Genomic DNA, 19234 nt, shown 5'->3' on the forward strand with positions numbered 1-19234 from the left:
ATGTATCACTCAGATGCATATTTCTCCTTTATTAGGAACTCCTTCTGCATCCACAGTACAGCCAGAGGCCAAAAAGGAATTATTCCCTCGTCTCCCACCCACTTTCTTCCCTTTTTTCTCTCATTCTCAAGCCTTTTATTCCTACCACTGCAATCCTCATACACATAAGCTAAAGGATGTAAGTACATACAAGATAAAGGTTGGAATTTGTCCTACATTTGATGTGACATTTGTGCCAAGAATGTATGAATATTGGTTATTGACAGGTTTCCTAATCACTCTTCCTATAACAAACAGAATCCTCCTCTGGCTCCTCCCTCATCTATCTGACACCACGCCCACAAATCCAGAGAGGCATTTCACCTGAGATGACCCTACGCCTGGGGCAAGGCGGTGCCTCCCTCTATCCCTCCCTCCCTGCTTGCCTCCCTCCTTCCTCCCCTTCTTAGCTTGGGCTATAAACTACTAAACATTCTTAAAAACACATGGCCGCCACACCTGCCACTGAGAGGCAGGAAGAAAGACAAAGAAGAGCAAAAGAGATTGGGTCAGAACTCTAATCTGCCAAATAAAGTTAGAAAAAGAAAGCTATCACAGGGCTTGAAATTCCATGTGCATATGCACAGTAGTGCACGTAAAATTTGAACTGTGCATGTAGCTACACATCTACACACACCGGTGCAGATAACTTCATACAGAAAATATGTTGTGTATGGCTGCCAGCTTTAACACACTGACCCTGTGAATCAAGCAACTGACAATTTTTACATGCTGTCACGCCACACATCCATTTACTCATGCAGTGAAAAAACAAATTTATAACTGATAACATTGTGCCTAACAAAAGGACACTGAAGCATGTTTTAAACTCAAGCTGAAAGCGCACAAAGACAGAGCAGAACAGCACAACAGCAGCATCGTGTAAACACTGCGGTCAAGCCAGTGGCCGCTTGGAATTGGATATGTCTATTCATGTCGGTGTAACAGCCCAAAATATACCCCCTGGCCAGATTATACCCGGGGTAAAAGTGGGATAGCCTGTTGGCACAGTACTGTACCGGTACTTGGGGCAGCCAAAAAGGACAGAGAAAGACCTGTAATAAAGCGATACTTTATCACACATCGTATATGAAGTCCTGATTACAATAACTGAAAACAAACCAAAATAAAATCCATTAAAGGTTTGCTAAAAACCTGCTCAAGATGTTCCTATTAGCATATAAAATTTGAAGGTTCACTGTGCATTACTGTACAGGTCTAATGATATTTTAACACAATGAAAACTTCCTAATGTTTAAACCTAAAAAATGTTTTTCTTCAGAAGTTTCCGAACATTTCGGGCAGATCTGACAGTGGCTGTGGCAGAGGTGCCAAAAAAGATAGACAAATACACCAAATGGTGGGGTAAAAAAAAAGTTACGTACAAAAGTTTATTTGCACTGAATTAAGTATTATGGACCCTGTTATAAACAGGTTTGGCCCAGACAAACCTGTTTCTGCATGGTGAAAAGAAGGGCAATTTAAATGTTTTTAAGGCAGTAAATCCGCATAACTTCGGAAAATACCGGCATAACACAAACCCTAGTTACACCTTGAGCAAAACATAAAAGCTATAAAAGATGAACTTATATTTATGTCAAAGTTACATTAAAGCTCAAGGAAAAGTACTGAGAAATTGTCATGCTGGTAAAGATACTACAGAGAAAGCTAAAATCAAAAAGAAGCAAAAAAGAAGAATAACCGACATAAAGTAAAACCCCCTTCCCTCCCCCTGGTGAGGCCTCTTCATGTTATAATGTAGATATCCACTGTGTGCACTGTGTGCACTGTGTGGTTGACCCACATACAGTAGAGCAGAGCGGAGCAGGGGTGAACTGAGGTAAAGGGTGGAGCCGCCAGTCAACCCTCTTATCTCCCTGTCACCGTGACACTTTACTCTATCTCAAGTGTACCTTTATATGGCCTGAGTGTGCAGCAACAACCCTGTAAACCGCTGAAGTCATAAAAATAAACACAGGAGAGAAAAAGACAAAGAGAAAGCAAAAGACAGAATGACACTGACTTATACAAAATGATGCTGGCCATATCTGTTTTTGTCAGTGTAGAGATGAGGACAGTATGCATCATTAGTTAAAGCTATCCTACATAAACATGGCCATACGGCTGCACACAGATGCTCAGTCCATCAAGAAAAACAAACAGATAAAAGTGCATCTGCGGGGTAAGGTCAGACCTGTGATGTTGTATGATTTTTATGTATTTTGGTTGTTCTGCACACATATTGCCATTCGTTTTTGTATTATGTACAAGAAATTGTTTTAAACATTTGAAAAAAAAGCAAAGTGAACAGTTTTCTGGGAATTTCAAAACTCTGTGTGCATACAGTTAACAAAGAGGACACATGTATGTGCATATGTGTCTTTGTGGGGGGATGTGTGTGTATGTGCATATGTGTGTTTGTAAGACTATGAGTGAGTGTATGTGTGTGTTTGGGATTAAGAGCTTCACCCCTAGACCTCGAAATTAGATAGGGGATTAGCGGGACACATCCGCCACCTGGCATTTTAAGCCCCGCAATTACAACAACAACTTTTAATCAACAACAGCCACACATGTGTCACATACAGTCAGAACTCAGCAACTCATTCATCTACTTCCTCATCCTTCCCTCTCTTAGGCTGTCATTGGGCTGACCCCGCAATAACACCAGGCCACATAGAGGGCGGCTGTATGGCTAGTTTTTAGGCTGATCATGACCCACTGTATTAATAAGGATCAGCTTAGATTGGGACTTGTTAGCACTGTGCACTAAGCAAGGATTTAGAATCCAGAGTGACTTTTACTTGGCACAAGACTGGGAGATAGGATGTGAAGCAGTTGGCGCTAGGCTAGGAGGTAGCATCCCATTAGCACCTGTGCAAGGCATTTACCCTCCAAAGGGCTACGCTAGGAGCTACTAGTGATGTGATACCTCATTGATCTCCTGTAAAAATTCTTTACTCTAGTTGCCATGCTCAGGAGGGTCAGAGATCGCAGCTGGTTACAGAGTAGCACCTCTGGAACCGGTAGGGATTCAGTGTCTTGCTCAAGGCCACTTAAGCAGGTTGGGTGCTTGCCGGCCACCGGAGCTTGAACCTGACTCAGTCAGCCACCCTGCTGCTATTCAAATCCCTGGTACCAATGCTGCTGAAAGCTGTGAGCAAACTGACAGTTAATCATTCAGTTTTTATTAAAAAAAAAAACAAAAAAAAAAACTTGATACAGACAAACAGATGATGATGTTAAACACACATGGATAGACAATAATGATTGAAAATAAAGGATTACTATAAGGTTTAAAGACACGTTTTTGTGTACTAATTTTGTTTTGCTATACTTACTGCACATGCAGAGATACACATACAAGAATGGTATTCACTCTGTATGGATATGTCGCACCATTGAAATAAAAAGCAGCAAAGGCAACAAAACCCTTGACAATTCTGCTCCATTTCATGGCCAGTGGGGAGAAAGACACAGCAGGCTAGCAACCAAACTAAACACAAACAGCAGCCAGGCACCATGAAAGGAAAAGAAATCATGTTCTTTTTCATGCGCACCTCCAGTTAAACACGGTAATACACATATACAAAAGTCCTCCTGTGGTTAAAAAGGCACTTTAGACCACAAAATGAGCGTGTGGAAAGTAAGAATTATCCTATATACCAGGATTCACTGCCAGTATGCCAATAACTAAGACTCATACATGTGCACTTTTAAGAAAACACACTTTCCAAACTCATTACATATAATAAAAATCGTACTCTTGATTCTGGGAGACTGTGATTCAGATTGCATTGAAGAGAGAAGAAATGATGGAAAAAGAAAACTATTTTAAAACAGGGCAGAGAGAAGGCCAAAATAAAAGCCCCAATCAGATGAAACAAAGGAGGGAACAAAGAGAAAAGGAGCACAGCTCTGCATTTTTTCTTTATTAACAAGCAGCGTTTCCATCCAACATCTCAGATAGCAATCTACCACAAATTAGGACCAGATTTCTCTAATTGACCATCATGTTGCTTTTAAAGATGAAGTGCCACCTTGATTTACCACTGCTTTCTAAGAAGGAGACAGCAAGAGAAGGCAAAACAGAAGACAGGAGAGAGGGAAACAGAACGATTTGTTTAATGAAAGAGAAAATGAACAAGATGATGAGACAAAGCTGTAGAGAGAATCTGAGAGGGAGAGGGAAACAGAGAGAATAGGAGAGAATAGGAGAGCAGAGGGTAATTGCAGGAAAGGGGGCTCATTAGTCCGTCACTATCCTCAATCTAACCCCCAATTTCAGGTCAAGAGAAGCACACTGAGAGACTCGAGGACAAAAAAAGACAAATAAACAAGGATAGAGCATCTTAATAATACTCCATCTCCTGTTTACGTAGTCTCAACCAATGTAGTCTCAAACTTTTCTCCCTCTGTTCAACTTTCTACCTCTGGCCTCTTTACACTGGCTGGCAGCGATGAGCGTGCACACTGCCGCCAGCCCCGTCATGGATCACACACCATATCTCCTTACACACCTCGCATGACGAATCCACTGTCTCCCTGCCACAGGCTGAACTCACTTAGGAGTGAGGAAGAAACACTGACTTTGTCCTCACAAAAAGGGGGGAAAAACCCAGGAGTGGTTACAAATGGATGAGACCAAACTATCGTGGAGACACTCACAACACCAAGTTGTGACTAAACTGTCCATGAAACCTTCAAACTTTCTTCGCAATCTGAGCCCAAGCTCAGGCAAATGGTACACTGCTACTTTCATCAAGTGGAGACCTACTGTAGCAGTGATTGGCCCGTGACCAATTACGGATACTGACTCATAGTTTAAGAAAGCAGTGTGATGAGATATCCATTCCTTCCCTGCAGAGTCAATGTGTTGCCCTACCCACCCTCTGTGCAGTTAAGATCTGGAATGTATTGTACAGAGAGCAGCAGACTTTTAGTCAGAGTCTCTGAGAGTGCTGCCTAAATTGCATTTCAAGTTGATAATATGAAAAGGAGTCACAAACTTTTCTTTCATTTCATTCATAATGTCAAGCACCACTTTTAGCTTTTGGATGTGTGCTGTATTTACTTTTCATTGGAAAATAAAGCCGGGTGCACTATGGTAGCCTGCTATTTACCTACGAATATAACGCCAACTCTCTATTGGTGTCTCACACAAAAAAACTGGGCCTCAGATTATTTGCTTTAAAGAGAATCAAAAGCACTCTGCTCTGCCTAAATATAGACACTGTGCACAGCTTCCTCCCAAATGCTGATTTTGGCAATTTTTGCACTATTTTTTGGCAATTCATCAATTGCCGGGGCAGGGTAAATTGGAGAGACATCGTGTGAGGATGCTCTAAGTCAACAGGACCCTGCAGCTCCACTCTCTTATGTTTACTGTGCCACAGTAGGAAATCCCAGCTGGAGAAGTTGAGGTAAAAATGAGCGCCACTTGGATCACCACTGAACCAGCCTACCCAGAGACTACCCAGGTTGTAGCAATATGTGGGCGGGTGGATGCACAGGCTCCAGGTGCCAGTCCATGCAATCAGATAATGTGCCCAAAGTGTTGCAGGATTTCTATGGTATCTGGAGGACGCGCAAATAAATACAAACATGCACAAGTGTCCTTTCTATTTAGCATACAATCTGGATCACACTAACATAATCATCACATTAAGTACGAGGACTCTGTGCGTCACCTGCTTGTTTTGTTTGCTATCAAACAGGGTGAAGCAGATGACCATACATTCACTTTCACACAGGATGCTGTACAGCCATACACAAGCTCATGCACACACACTTAGTGGAGAAAAACACAATAAAACAATAACCCCTCATGAATGAATTTCATCTCTTGTTCACATTGTTGGTCTACTGATAGTTTTCAGCATCAGTCATAAAACCATATTGCCTCAACAGATGCACAGTGCTGTACACATCATAATCATGCATTTAAATATACGCATTTTGGCAAGACATTCAAAGCCAAATGTGTGCAGCTGAATATTTACACACCACAGGAGAAAGGCATTGTTAAAAAAACATATATGCTCATATATTATACATTGAAAATGCATCTCTATGCTGTCTCTCTCCCTCTCATTCTCCCATCTCTCTCTCTCTCTCTCTCTCTCTCCTGTGTTCTCTCATGTGGGAGGCAGCACTGGGCACCCAGCCATGCCACATCAATATGCGTACTGGTGAAACGCTTCCCCTGCTTCCCCCGTGCTGCAGTCGCTGAGGCCTGCAGCAGTGGAAGCGGTGGCTAATGTCACTGGATATGGCAGGTCATGTTAGCTGGTAGTTAGTTAACAGAGGTTAGCAAGCTAGCACTCCCAACGCGGCCGTGGCAGGCCAGGGCCGGGCTGGCCTTGTCGTAGCAACCTGCCGCGACGACAGCCCGTTGACGCAGACAGCGACAGCCAGTGCCACCCTGGAGGCACCTTGGATTCTACCCAGGCAAGGTTCCCTGGGAGCCTTGGTTGCCATGGTGCCAGCCAAATTTGGGTCCAATAAACGTGAGGGGAACAGGCGGTGGGCTAGGGAGGGGGACTTTGGGGTGGCAAGACAGAGGATAGAGAGACAGAAAGGGGGGTTCCCCAGTGCTATGGCAACCTTTAAATCAACCCTGTGGTTCTAAAGGAGTCAAATAAATAAAAAGACCTGTTTAGATAAAGATATATCAGTGGAGGAACATTAAAATAACATCATTGATATCCCATAAATGACAGGCAGCAACAAAAAAATTGAGAGTGTGCGTGCTGGATGCTGCTGATAACCTCCACAAAGGGCTTTTAAAAGTGTCTCTTGGCAATGATGACAATGTGAATGACAAGATGAATGCATACACTCCGAAGTTGGAATTGAAAAAGTATAAAGCTCTGCTGTCAGATCATTTGAGTTAAAATGACAGATGCACATCTCATATCTTACTCCACAAGGCCATTGCTATAAACAAGATGTGCTCTTAAATGAGTTCAAGTTCTCTTTTTTTTCAATTATAGGCAAGTTAAAAAGAAGGAAGAATTGTTAACATTCACACTAAAGTGCGGCACAATTACACATAAGCTGAATTAAAGCTTTTCAAAGACGCCCCACTTTGTCTTGGCTTCTCTGCCCTGCTCTTTCAGATGTAGTCTCAGAATTCACTAAGTGGTTGGAGGTGACTTAACCCTGATCTTTATATTCATGAATTCATCTCCTCTTAATTAAAAAGTTTGCATGACGGAAATGCACAAAAGGACTTTATAGCACTTAGTGTACACCTGGCTCCCTTGGCCGACCGGCTGACAGGCTGAATTATGAACAGCTGAAGCAGAGAGCGATGCACGGCACCTTGCTGTGGCCGGTTCACCGCGGTGTCCCTGAGACCCCAAGACTCTGCTCTTTCCAAACTCTCTCTCTCTCTCTCACTCGCTCATAAAAAAGACCTGCTGCTTGGCTCATAAGACTGTAAATCATGCAAAATAGAGCATAGCACTCAGTCTGGAAAAAATAAGCATGTATAATGAGCAGACGGAGACATATGCACATATGCACTCTCTCACACACATGCACGTCTGTGCGTACACGCACATAAGCCTTGCCAAAAGCACACCACCCCCTACACCGCTTTGTACTACACACACAAACATGTACTGTCATCGGCCTATCCCGCAATTCGAACCCCCTAAAACACAATCCTTCACTAAATCCACGCTAGTGATAAAGAATAAACAAAAAACACTATCTCTACCCCCACCTTACCCCACTCGTTAAGACTGTGTCCACCTCCCACCTGCTCTGCACCCCCTCCAAACTCCTACAACCATGAACGACACACACACACACACACACACACACACACACACACACACACACACTAACGCCATTCCACTCCAAACTCATCCTGTTATCTAAACAAGCGCCGTCCTCTCGTCAGCGTCAGTGGGTTCCTTTCTCTGTCTCCTCAGAGAAAAGAGAGACTCTCCTGTTCACAGATGAATGGAGTCTTTTGATGAAGCGCCGAGCCTTGTTTACTGCCACTCCATTTATTTACCGGCCTGTTTTTCAAGTCGTCATTGAGGGACACTCTACCAAACTCCCCCCTTTCCCCCCTCCTCGCCCCTCAACCTCACCCACCAACCCCTCCATCTCATCCTCTACTTATCTGCACCCCCATCCCCTAAACACACATACACATATACACACTATCCACCCCCCACCCCCCCCAATCCCATGTCGTTCCCTATCCCGTTTCATCCTGCTTTCTTCTTTCCGTCTAGTGTCCTAGATCTGTGTCCAAACTGATTTGAAGCTTACTCGCTTACACAGACGCATGCCAAATTTGATTCTCTGCATTCTGTTGTGCTTCTCAGCTTGCTCGCTCATTCGCCCCCCCACCCCACTTTCTGTCTTCTCAAAACTGCTCTCCTTCTCACGGTGTAACGAACACCAAACGATGCCCCTCGTGAAGGTTGTCTCTCAAGAAGAGCGAGGGGCCTGCTGCGAAACCGCTCAGACATTTTAAACAGAAAAATGGCATACGAAAACGAGTTTAAAAAAATAATAATACCACCTTTGTTTTGAAATGTTTTAACCAGAAACTATAAGTGACCAAACTTAATCAGTGGCCAAATGAAATGTTCTCAAAATCTCATAAAGTGAAGGCAATAAATTTTCACATAAGAAAAGACAAACTAAACTGCAATCAAGCCTTACAGCTCATGAAGTAATGCTTCTTCTCAAAAATTTTAAACATAGCCTGTGATCACGTGAAATGTAAAGATACCGTTAAAAAGACAAGATGCCAGTCTTTGAGAAGATATATCAACTGAATGTCTGGTGGCAAAACATCTTTGCATACCAAATGAAAGAAACATCAGAAGTAAAAAAAAAAAATCTCACAGTCAAGGCTCACAGCCCATGATGGCCGGCTTTCATTAAAAACAAGGATAATGGTCCTATTGAGCACTAAAATGTTTGTGCTTACAAGTTATTATACATTTTTCTGTAGCAGCAAACAGGAGTCCAGGGTGCTAATGAGGCTAGGGGAGGGCATTCATTTGAACCCTAAAGAGGAAGAAAAGAAAAGGGGAACAAGTGAAAGAAAGAAAAGAAAAGAGAAGAAAGCGAGGATCAGAGGGAGGAGGTTGGCAGGGACTGTGTATGAAAATTTGGCGTCTTCCATACAGAGAGATAGCATCGTGCCAAAAACGGCCGACGACACAACTCCTCTCAACTCCTCTCACTTTCTGAACATCAGCGTTTAACTCGCCCACATAATCATTTCTTTATTCTTCAACCCACATGTGCAAAATAAAATGAAATAGAGGTTGTTTTCTTTTATTTCTAAATCAGTGTTGACCTAACTTTTTATTCAGCGACAAAGACTCGAAAAGCCAATTCTTACAGGAAAATAACTCCATGGGAAAAACTGAATAAAAAAACAACAAAAAGGAAAGTAATGGTGCTTTGGATTTAAAACACAGTATTGTGACTCTCATTCTAGCATGACTATGGCTGTGTGGTGCTGAATAGCGTTTTTAGCCAGACTTAGCAGCCGATGCCAGGGCCTCGCTGTGAGTGCAGCCCGGTGAATAAGGCATGTTCCCTGGCTCTCCCTTCCTTCTGGCTGCCCTGCCTGACTGTGAGCATTGGCCACTGCACTCTTTCTCCTGCTCTTTCTCCTCCTCCTCCTCCTCCTCCTCCTCCTCCTCTCTGTCTCTCTGAGGTCGGGAAACCCTCCTGAGTGGGTATATGGTTTTTGGGGACAGACACATTTCATGGTTGGCGCCGCTACAAAAGCCTGAAAAGAGACCCGGCACTGGGAAGACACAGTATTAATACAGACAATACCACCCCCTCGCTGCTTCTGACTTTCTCTTTTCTAAATAACCTCTTTCTTTTCTCCTTCTTTCTCCCCTCTTTTTTTGCTCTCTAGGATTTTTTTTTCCAAATAAAAAACGTAAAAAAGCCCACTCAGCTTAAGCAAAGAATGCAGTTTTTATCACTGCGTGCTTAGCTTAGCCTACACCCTTTTTTATTTGACAATCGTTAATGTGTTTAAATGTGTTTTAATGTGTAATTAAATCTCGTCAGTAGGTATTAGACTGGGTTCAGCAGCGTGTGAAAACACCCTTTTTCCCATAAGACAAAATCAGAAATTGCCAAACATTTATATAAATACCATTTCACAAATCACATTTATTATATTGATAATATTTTTCAAATAATTTTAATAGAGACAAATGCAATTAAATTAAACCATAATATATCATACCCAACTAATGTTAACATATTTTATCTGTGCCTAATTATAGATTTTAAAAAAGCACATGGGAACTTTATATCTGACACTAATTAATGTAACCTTCATTTTGTAGACATATAAATTATTACACAAACAAGGTAGCAGTAATTTTAAATAATAAATGCTGTATGAAAGTGGAATACCACAAAAGAAAAAAAGGTTTGCAATGTCGGTAATGAGGAAACCATGTGCAGTACTTAATTTGACACTGAGATAAAATTTCTGTCTTTCATCCTGAGGAGACGCAAAACAAAAGGCTGAAGAATATCTGTGTCAATTCTCCTGCTTTTCTACCTGTGTTGCTTTTACAATAGAGAGCTTTTACAGAGGAGAAACGGGAAAAATCTGACAGCTGAGTTCATTCAAAAAGAAAGGGGATCAGAGAAAAACCAATAAAAGAGCCAAATAGCACAAACTGCCTCATTTGTCTGTTCTACCGCGATGATGGCCTCCCGATTTCACTGGAATAATCTGTTTACTTCATATCTCCCAACGCTAAAACTCTTCACACAAAAGGAAACAGATGCGGCTAGACCAGAAATTTTCAGGGGTTTTACTCTCTCCCGAGTCAGACACAGCCAAAGAAACTGAGGCTTATGATCGTTACGTAAAAAACAAAAAAGCAGGGAGGCTGTTTCTAGGACAAAGGCACCGTATCATGGAGCATGCCAGTTTTTACTGGTCAATTTAATGGGAGACCAAACATAACAACATTGTCTTTGACTCGCCTTTCTCATGTTTTTTTATTTTCCCTCGAGTCTGCTTGTGTCATCATGGTCTCATGAGATAAATGCAGACCCTGCGGTTTTGGACCGATCTATGTACGTCTGTGACACCCCAATGTTAGCCTCGCGTCTGTGTGTGTGAGTGTGTGTGTGTGTGTGTGTGTGTGTGTGTGCGCATGTTTTGGAGCGACTGAGCACACAACAGGGCTTTGGCTAGCCCGATACCATTAGCTATCCAAATACACAGACTTTTTTCTGAAGCCAAGAATAGTGTGAGAAGACTCCCTCTCACTCTGTCTCTCTAATGTGACGGGGCTCTCCCTCTATCTTAACCCTTCAGATTTGATATGTAGCCACCTCGACATGCCCCTGAGGCCAGACAGAAAGACAGAGACGTGCAAAAGAAGACGCGGGCCCGGCTAAATGAGAGCCATCAGCGAAACATTTACTGATGCCAAAGCCGCTCTGCATGTGGAGAGCTTTTCTTAGCCGGCGTGGGCCCTGTTCCCACCACACACAATACAAAAGCTGAAGACCTGACCGACTCCCCTGGTGTCGAAATTTCATTTAATCAAAACTCGGTGCTTACTTCACTGCTGAGGGTCATCCTAAGATGTCCACACACACACACACACACAGACACAAACAAAAACACTTACACACACGGACAGTCCACTCAACCCTTGTGATGTCATGGGAGCCGGAGAAGAGATCCAGGAAGTAATTAAGAACAGATTATTTTCACAGGGAAAAAAAAGAAATACTGAGCCATGGAGCAGTGGGAACCTGTGGAATCCATCAGAGTATCCTGTCAACTTTTAACACGCTGCAAGCCATTCATCATGTCAGCCATGACTGTCAGGATGCCTCTCCTTTTATCTCTTTCACTCTCCTCTTTCTACATTTCTGTCTTTTTCTCCCCCATAAATCCAGAATACTCCGGGAGTTTTCCTCACTGATGAACAAAAGTGGGGGTTTTATTTGTGAATCCTTCCGTGGTCAGTGAGTTGGCCAGGGGGCTGGCCACAGCGCTAGGGTTTCTCTGGGCTTTCTCACAGCGCCGTCCAAGGCATGACTATTGCTATAGCGAGAGGGAGGCGGGATCTGGCACCGTAGAGCGTGGAGTGTGGAGCGGTCATGGCAGAAATGGCACGGCGAGCACATTTCACACCTCCCTCGGAGTGACTGCAAATTTCCTGTACTGCACTTTTGATTGGAAACACATTTGAAACATCTTTTCATGATCACACTTACCGCGTACAAAAGAAAGAAAAGTGAAAAAAAATAAAGCAGTAAGAACGAGATCCAAAATATGACTAAGTGCACTGAGCTAACTTTGGACCTCACAAATGGGTTTTTTTTCTTAATCTTCTATTTTTCCAGCCTTGGATAAATCAGAAATGTGCTGAGTTTAAGCTAAAACAGCACAAAGGTTATAAATCAAATAGTCCAGTGAACATTATGAAAAGCAGCTAAATGATTTCTCCACAGATGGTGTACAAGTGGACCCTCCTATGCAGTAGTCAGTAACAGTAGTGAGAATTATATATTAACTACAAGTGTAAACTAAACCTATCCAACACACTCCCTTCATGGGTTATCAAAGGGACCCTGCGAGTGTGTGGCAGACCTTTGGCTCTTCAAGACCACTTTTATAATACCAGTCATTCACTCTTAATAAAACACTAGAAATAATGCACTACTCACTGTACAGTGCCACAACCACTCTCCCCCTCTCCTCTATTCTCTGCCAGTATTTCAGTTACAGTGTTCAAAGACACGTTGCTCTGTCTGGTTTGTTGCCCTTTATCTGAGGTGCCTGAAAAACAGGGGGGAGATGGTTGTGTATTGTGGCAGCGCGGTTTGTTCTGTTACGGCTGCAGTGTGTTATGCTCCGTAACAGAGAGGATCTCAAAGGCTGGCTGGCTGCAGAACAGCCTGAGAAAGCCTGACGGCAAGCCCAGAGATTCCCCGTGGCAGCTTTTGCCACTCTGTCATAAACAAAACACAAGACGTCTTTCTCTTCTTCCCACACCAACGGGGCTCGGGCGCTGCCAAACAGAACAATCACTATCGCAGCCTCTTCTCCTTTCCAACGCGCTCTCTCTCCCCCTCTCTCTCTCTGTGTCTCCTACAATATAAACAAAAGAGATCAGCAGAGGCTTTACCTCTGTGAGAGCAACAATGAGGGCGATGTTTAAGGAGACAAAACAAAAGTGTGCACGGGATCAAAGAGGAGCGACGAAGACAGAGATGCTAAAGACCGACAAAACGCAAACCAAACAAAAACAAACAAAAAGCACATCTTGTCATTCAATGCGCGACTAAGGCAGAAAAATGTAACCACTCGTCACTGTGACAGATAAATGTGACAGATAAATGTAGGCCTTTATGCCCGCTTGCTCACAAATACACATTTACAACTTAAAAGTGAATGACAGCCAAGTGTGGTGATAGTGGCGACCTTATGGCAGGTTTGCAGACAGTGGTTTGCCCTTTGTCTCTCCCTCTGCCCCTCTCTCTCTCTGTCTGTAGACCCTAAAGTGTCTCTCCAACAAGGACTTACACTGAGCACGGGCCCTTCGGAGGCAGATAAAAGTACCGAGGCACACTGTGTTGGCCAGATAAGATAAGAGAGAGCACACAGGAAGTCTATATTATGAATGGGCAGCGCACTGGGCAGCCCCTCCGAGCAGCCATGTGTTTTACTGTACTGCTGTAAACCAAAGTACAGTAGCGACGAGTGCGCAGCCACAGAACTTCAAACTTGGAAGGCAACGGTGTCACAAGAGGTAAAGAAAATATGTCAGGACACGTTTACTTTTCACTTTTTACAATGAAATCATATACAGACAGTTGAAGCCTCCATCACTTCTTATTATTTTTTGTTTTGAAAAATATTTAATGTCACTAATAGTAGTATATATCCATTATAATACAGCAAATAAAATATTTCCAGCTCCTTGGTGGACTGTGTTTTGTTTCTGCACCCAGTAAAAATAAGAGAACCATTTTACCCTCTCAATAAGAGAGAGTTGAAAATTTAAAGATATCAAGAAATTTAGACCAATAGAATCACTTTAATTATACACATTAAAATACCAAACACTTTCATTATAATTTTCCCTCCAAAACTAATAATGTAACATTAAGGCAACATCTTTCTAGATTAGGTGTGTTATTTAATTTTTTTTTTTTCCTGAGCTAAGATTAAACAAACATTATACGATAATTTAGTGTAATCTGACATTATAATTTACAAGACAAATAGTGTGCTATACATTTCATAATAAACTAAACAAAAATCCAGAATCCACAGCAACTCAAATTTCTTTCTTTATAGAGCATTCATAAATTCAGTTAAAAGTATAAATTCAATTTAATTTAATAATAACAGTTAAGAGAAAAAAATGCCATTAAATTAGTAAGACACATTTCCTCAGTCAAAGTCAGGACTGCCCGCTACCTACGGTTTATCACCGCAACAGACAGACCAACAAGCTGGAGCTGCTGCCAGGGTTTGGCTCAGGCTGCATGAGGTGTTTGGCCTGGACCGAGATTTTGTGTGTGTCAGTGAGAGAGAAAGAGGGAGAGAGAGAGAGAAAGAGAGAGAGACTGAGGGGCGGCTGTGATAGCATTTGGCCACACTCGTGTTAGCGGGCTACCATAAGAGTTCTGCCTAGGCAGAGAGTGAGTGTGTGTATTTGGGCAGTGACTGGGATATGCTGTATATATGTGCCTGTGCATGTGTGTGTGTGTGACGCTGGTTGAGTCACTGTTTGAAATTTCGAGAAAATTCCAGCTGAGATAATATTAGGTCATGAGCGTGTGTTTGTATGTATACGTAGCCAGCAAATGGTGAAGCGGTGTGTATTTGGGGGATTTGGCTGTGAAATGTGTTTCATGTGTGCGTGTGTGTGGTTGCTGTGACAGTGTTTTTTGTAATGTGTGGGGGAAAAAACTACAACACAGCCAGTGTTTTGGCTGTGTGTGTAGAGTGCACGCACTGGAGGCTACAGCGATGTTTGGCCGGGTGTGAGTGTGTGTATCCATGATGGTGGCTGAGATACAACAATGTTTGGCTGTATCAAACTGTATCTATGATAGTCCTTGGCCTGGTGTGCGTGATGTGTGGGTGTGTGTACGCAATCGTGACTAAAACCGTGTTTGGCTCTACGTGTGAAAGTGCGCTACAAAGATGACAGAGTTGTTTTTCTTTTTTTTTAATCAAATGCGTGCATCTTTATTTAGCTATGTTTGTATGTGTGTGTATGGGTGTGAAGGTGGCTGCAATAGTACTGGCTGTCTGTGAGCACTGTGTGTGTGTGTGTGTGTGTGTGTTTGTGTGCGCGCGCGTTTGGCAGCCAGGTCCAACGTGGTGCTAGCGTTCAGGCAGACGGTGAAGGCGGCAGCAGCCTGCGGCCTGAGAGCAGGAGACTCGCGGCTCTGCGCTCTCTCTCTCTCTCTCTCTCTCTCTCTCACACACACACACACACACACACACACACACACACACACACACACACACACACACACACACACACACACACACTCTGGGCTGTGGCCAAATGACGATCCCTGGCTACAATGGCCTTATCGTGGCACATACACTTCGACAGACTGAGTACAATCTTATAAACAGCGACTCTCACTCATCGCACAAAACACACAATTGGACAGTGGTGATCATCTCATAAAAAACATTCACACACACACAGGCATGCAAATTCCTTCCTATAAAAAACACAAAATACATGCTCATATGAAGCCGCAAATGCCTCGCTCAGAAAAATGAACTCGTACTTGCCAGAGCACGCTGGCTGTGTGCCCTTGACACACACTCACATATTCTTTTTATTACTGTTGATACTATGTTGTCATGTAAACAAACACCAAGAAACAGAAGAAAAAAAGGAAAAAGGCGAAAAAGACAAAAAGCAAAAGTATTTGCGGTTCGTTTGAAGAACAAAAGCAAGAAGGGATATTAACTTTGTGTCTTAGAGGTAAATGTTTAGTTAATATATTTGAAAAAATATTTTTTTAAAAAACGTTCCTAAATTCACAATTTTCATATAGCAATATTAAATAGTTTAATTATAGTCTTAATTATTACTTTAATTTTAAGCACCTTGTTAATGCGTTTCTGAAAATAACATCTTTACGCTCAGGTTTATCTTAATGTATTTTCATTTCTGTCATTCCCTCTATTTAATTCTGTGTCACACAAGTGTTTCCATGTGTGTACGTGTGTGTTACTAAAATGTGTGTGTACACCTATATGCACATGCACATCGGGCATGTAAGACGAGTGTGTTGGTATCCCTCCTTAATAGTGTCTAGTATCCAGTTGGCCACATACCTGGCGTGTGGACGAAGTAGGCCAGGTAGAGGTCCAGCTCCTTCACGGACACTCCGATGTGGTGCGGCTGGACGCACAGGCCAGGGTTGGTGCACTGTGGTGACTTGACCAGCCGTTCCCCGTCTGTGCTCTCCAGCGGGCTGCCCTTGAACAGGATGACCATCACCAGGTCCAGCCGCCACACCTTGTCGGCCTGGCGCAGGCAGTCGATGCGACGGATCTTGCCCTTCTGGTCGGGGTTGGACAGCACGCAGCAGGGGGGCTTTTTCCCCGTGATGGTGAGCACAAAGTCCTCACGGAACTCAGGCCGGATGTCCTTGCGGAGCTTGGCCAGCAGGCGCGAGGCCCACTTCTGCTTGATCTCTGGCTTCTCCCCCAGCAGCTCATCCTTCACTGCGCGCTCTTCCTCCTTGGACATGCGCTTCTCGTGCTTCTTGAAGTATTTGCGCTTGCGGGCCTGCAGGTTGAACCAGGTGTAGGCGAAGGCGCGGACATGGGGCAGCAGGGCCTCGATGAAGGGGTGGAATTCATCCTGGATGAGGGAGGAGGAAGGGGGGAGGGTGGAGGAGGACAGGGAGGAGGGGGGGAAGCAGGAGGACGCAGTGGAGAGAGAGGGGGAGAATGGGGGAGAGAAGGATGGGGAGAGAGGGAGTGGGGGTGAGGAAGGGAAGAGAGAAGAGAGGCAGTTAGCACCGGCACGCAGCATGGAGGAGCGGCGCCTGCTCTGTGTGAGCGGAGGGAGAGAATGAGCGAGAGGTGCCGAGAGAGAGAGAGAGAGAGAGAGAGAGAGAGAGAGAGAGAGAGAGGGACAGAGAGATGCTTTACACTTTCTACCTAACACAGACACAGCAAACTGAAGGACGCACTTTGATAAAAACACTGAACACCACAATACTTAAAGACTGAGAGGTAAAAGATGTATCGACTGTGAGGCTTTCCTAGTACACTAATAATTTTAGTGTAAACATTTATGTGCCTATAATAAATACATTTAAGCAAAAATGTTAGTTATAAAAAAATCATCACCAATTTGCATTTACACATTACAAAACTACAACAAAACCATTTAACATTAAAATATAGAAAACATTCATTCAAAATATATTTCATATTTAATATATTTCATTTAATATGTTAAAAAAAACCAACAAATAAACAAATAGAATTTCTGGAATATAATGCTGATCGACTAAATAAACTATATGCATATAAGATTACATTTTGAGATAAGTCACATTCACAATTATTAAAAATTAAACATAATATATTTGTCCATAAATAACATAAATGCGAACGCATGTGAAATTATCCAATAGCAGTCATTATCACACAGCATATGTGAATAAAACAAGAATAACATGGTAGTTACCATTTTGCTCTCTCATCATAAATTCACCCGCCGATTGCAAAGAAACTTAAAATGCACCACGAGGAAAACAACTGGATTGTTGAATCAAAAGGCGCTGAAGTAATGCTGCGTATATTAGAAAACAAAAGACTGAGGGAAAAAAATTAAGCAAAAAGAGAAGCTGAGAAACTGTCCAATAAAAGCAGCAGGGGGGAAAAAAAGCTGAGAAAGAGGAGACAGGCCAAGGGGGCGCAGTGTAATACCAGCACAGGAACACAGGAGGTACTGTAGCAGGAGCTGCAGGAGAGGTGCTGTTCAAGAGCACAACAGAAGGAGAGTGTAGAGAAGTTCAGAAAACTCTCTGTCTAAAAAGATAAAAAAAAAAAAAAAAAAGAAAGCTGGACGAGCATGAACAAAACAAAACAGATATTGAAGCAAAAAGGATAAAACTGTCAAAAACTTAAACAAGCCTCTTTGTTTGTTTGCAAAAATATGCAGAAAAAAAATATCTTGACGAAAAAACAACAACAAAAAATGCTTGGCAAAGCGGCGCGTGCTATTGGTTCAATTCAGTGGGATCTGCATAAGACTCACGGAGAGGGAGAGAGAGAGCTGGACAAGGGGGGTGCGGACGGAGGAGAAGAAGAAGAAGAAGAAAAAAAAAAACAAAACAAGAGGACCGAATCAATGTTGGAAGAGTGTGCACGACCGCTGGCAAACCCGAGTGCAGCTTCTTTTTTCCCCCTCTTTCTCTCCAACTCTGTCTCTCTCTTCCTCTCCACTTTCCTTCTCTAACCATTGACTGAGTCTGTGCCAACATGCAGAGGGCCCACCTATTTGGCACCGAGTCTCAAACAGCCCAGCCAATACGCACGCTCCCAGCGCTGAAAGGGAGGGAAGAGAGAGATGGCAGAGGGAGAAGCAAAGCGGTGGGGGGGGGAATGGTTGGTGGCTGGTAGTGGAGAGAGAGAGAGTGAGAGAGAGAGAGGAGGGAGGGGAGAGACGGGGACTGTGTGTGGTGCAGGCAGAAGGCACGTCATTAGCCAAATAGACAAGTTCCAATCTAGTGCAAAGGCAAAGTCCAGAGGATATTAATTTTACATGCATCCAATCCAGACAGCACCCGCCTTCTAAAGCCCCCCTACGCCCTCCCACCCCCCTTCATTGCCTTCGTCACCAGCCTGGTCACAGCCATCCCAACAAACCAGCTCGCTCTCCAACTGCAACCCCCCCATTCTCCACCCCAGAAACACCCCTCTCTCTCCCTCTCTCTCTGCTCGCGTTACACCACCTTGGCATGGGATGGCATGAGAAAACACAGGCCCAAAATCCCACTAGACCCTGAGACCAGCAGCTGCTCCTGGATTTACCACACAAACAAAGAGAGGAGGGGGAAGAAAATGCCCGTTACCCCCCCAACAAAAAATACCATCCAAAAACATGCTCTCCTGTTTCAAAATGCACTCTCACATCCAAACTGG

The 19234-nt window shown here is 43.3% G+C and overlaps 1 protein-coding gene across 12 annotated transcripts in view; it reads right to left on the reverse strand.

Annotated features, from left to right (window-relative positions):
- The window catches only part of nfixa (nuclear factor I/Xa), a 119060-nt gene that overhangs the window by 64219 nt on the left and 35607 nt on the right, over positions 1-19234 (reverse strand). For 11 of the 12 annotated variants that reach the window (XM_042484816.2, XM_042484813.2, XM_042484810.2 and 8 more), the window contains one exon: positions 16406-16937. In XM_042484816.2, coding sequence (XP_042340750.1) covers positions 16406-16937 — 532 coding nt within the window. Of the gene's footprint in view, positions 1-16405; positions 16938-17774; positions 18511-19234 lie in introns of those variants that run through there. The other variant, XM_042484811.2, reaches the window with a different exon arrangement.

Source organism: Plectropomus leopardus, chromosome 3 (genome assembly GCF_026936395.1).
Source record: "Plectropomus leopardus strain MGB_pleo_1.0 chromosome 3, ASM2693639v1, whole genome shotgun sequence".
Classification (NCBI taxonomy): Eukaryota; Metazoa; Chordata; class Actinopteri; order Perciformes; family Serranidae; genus Plectropomus; species Plectropomus leopardus.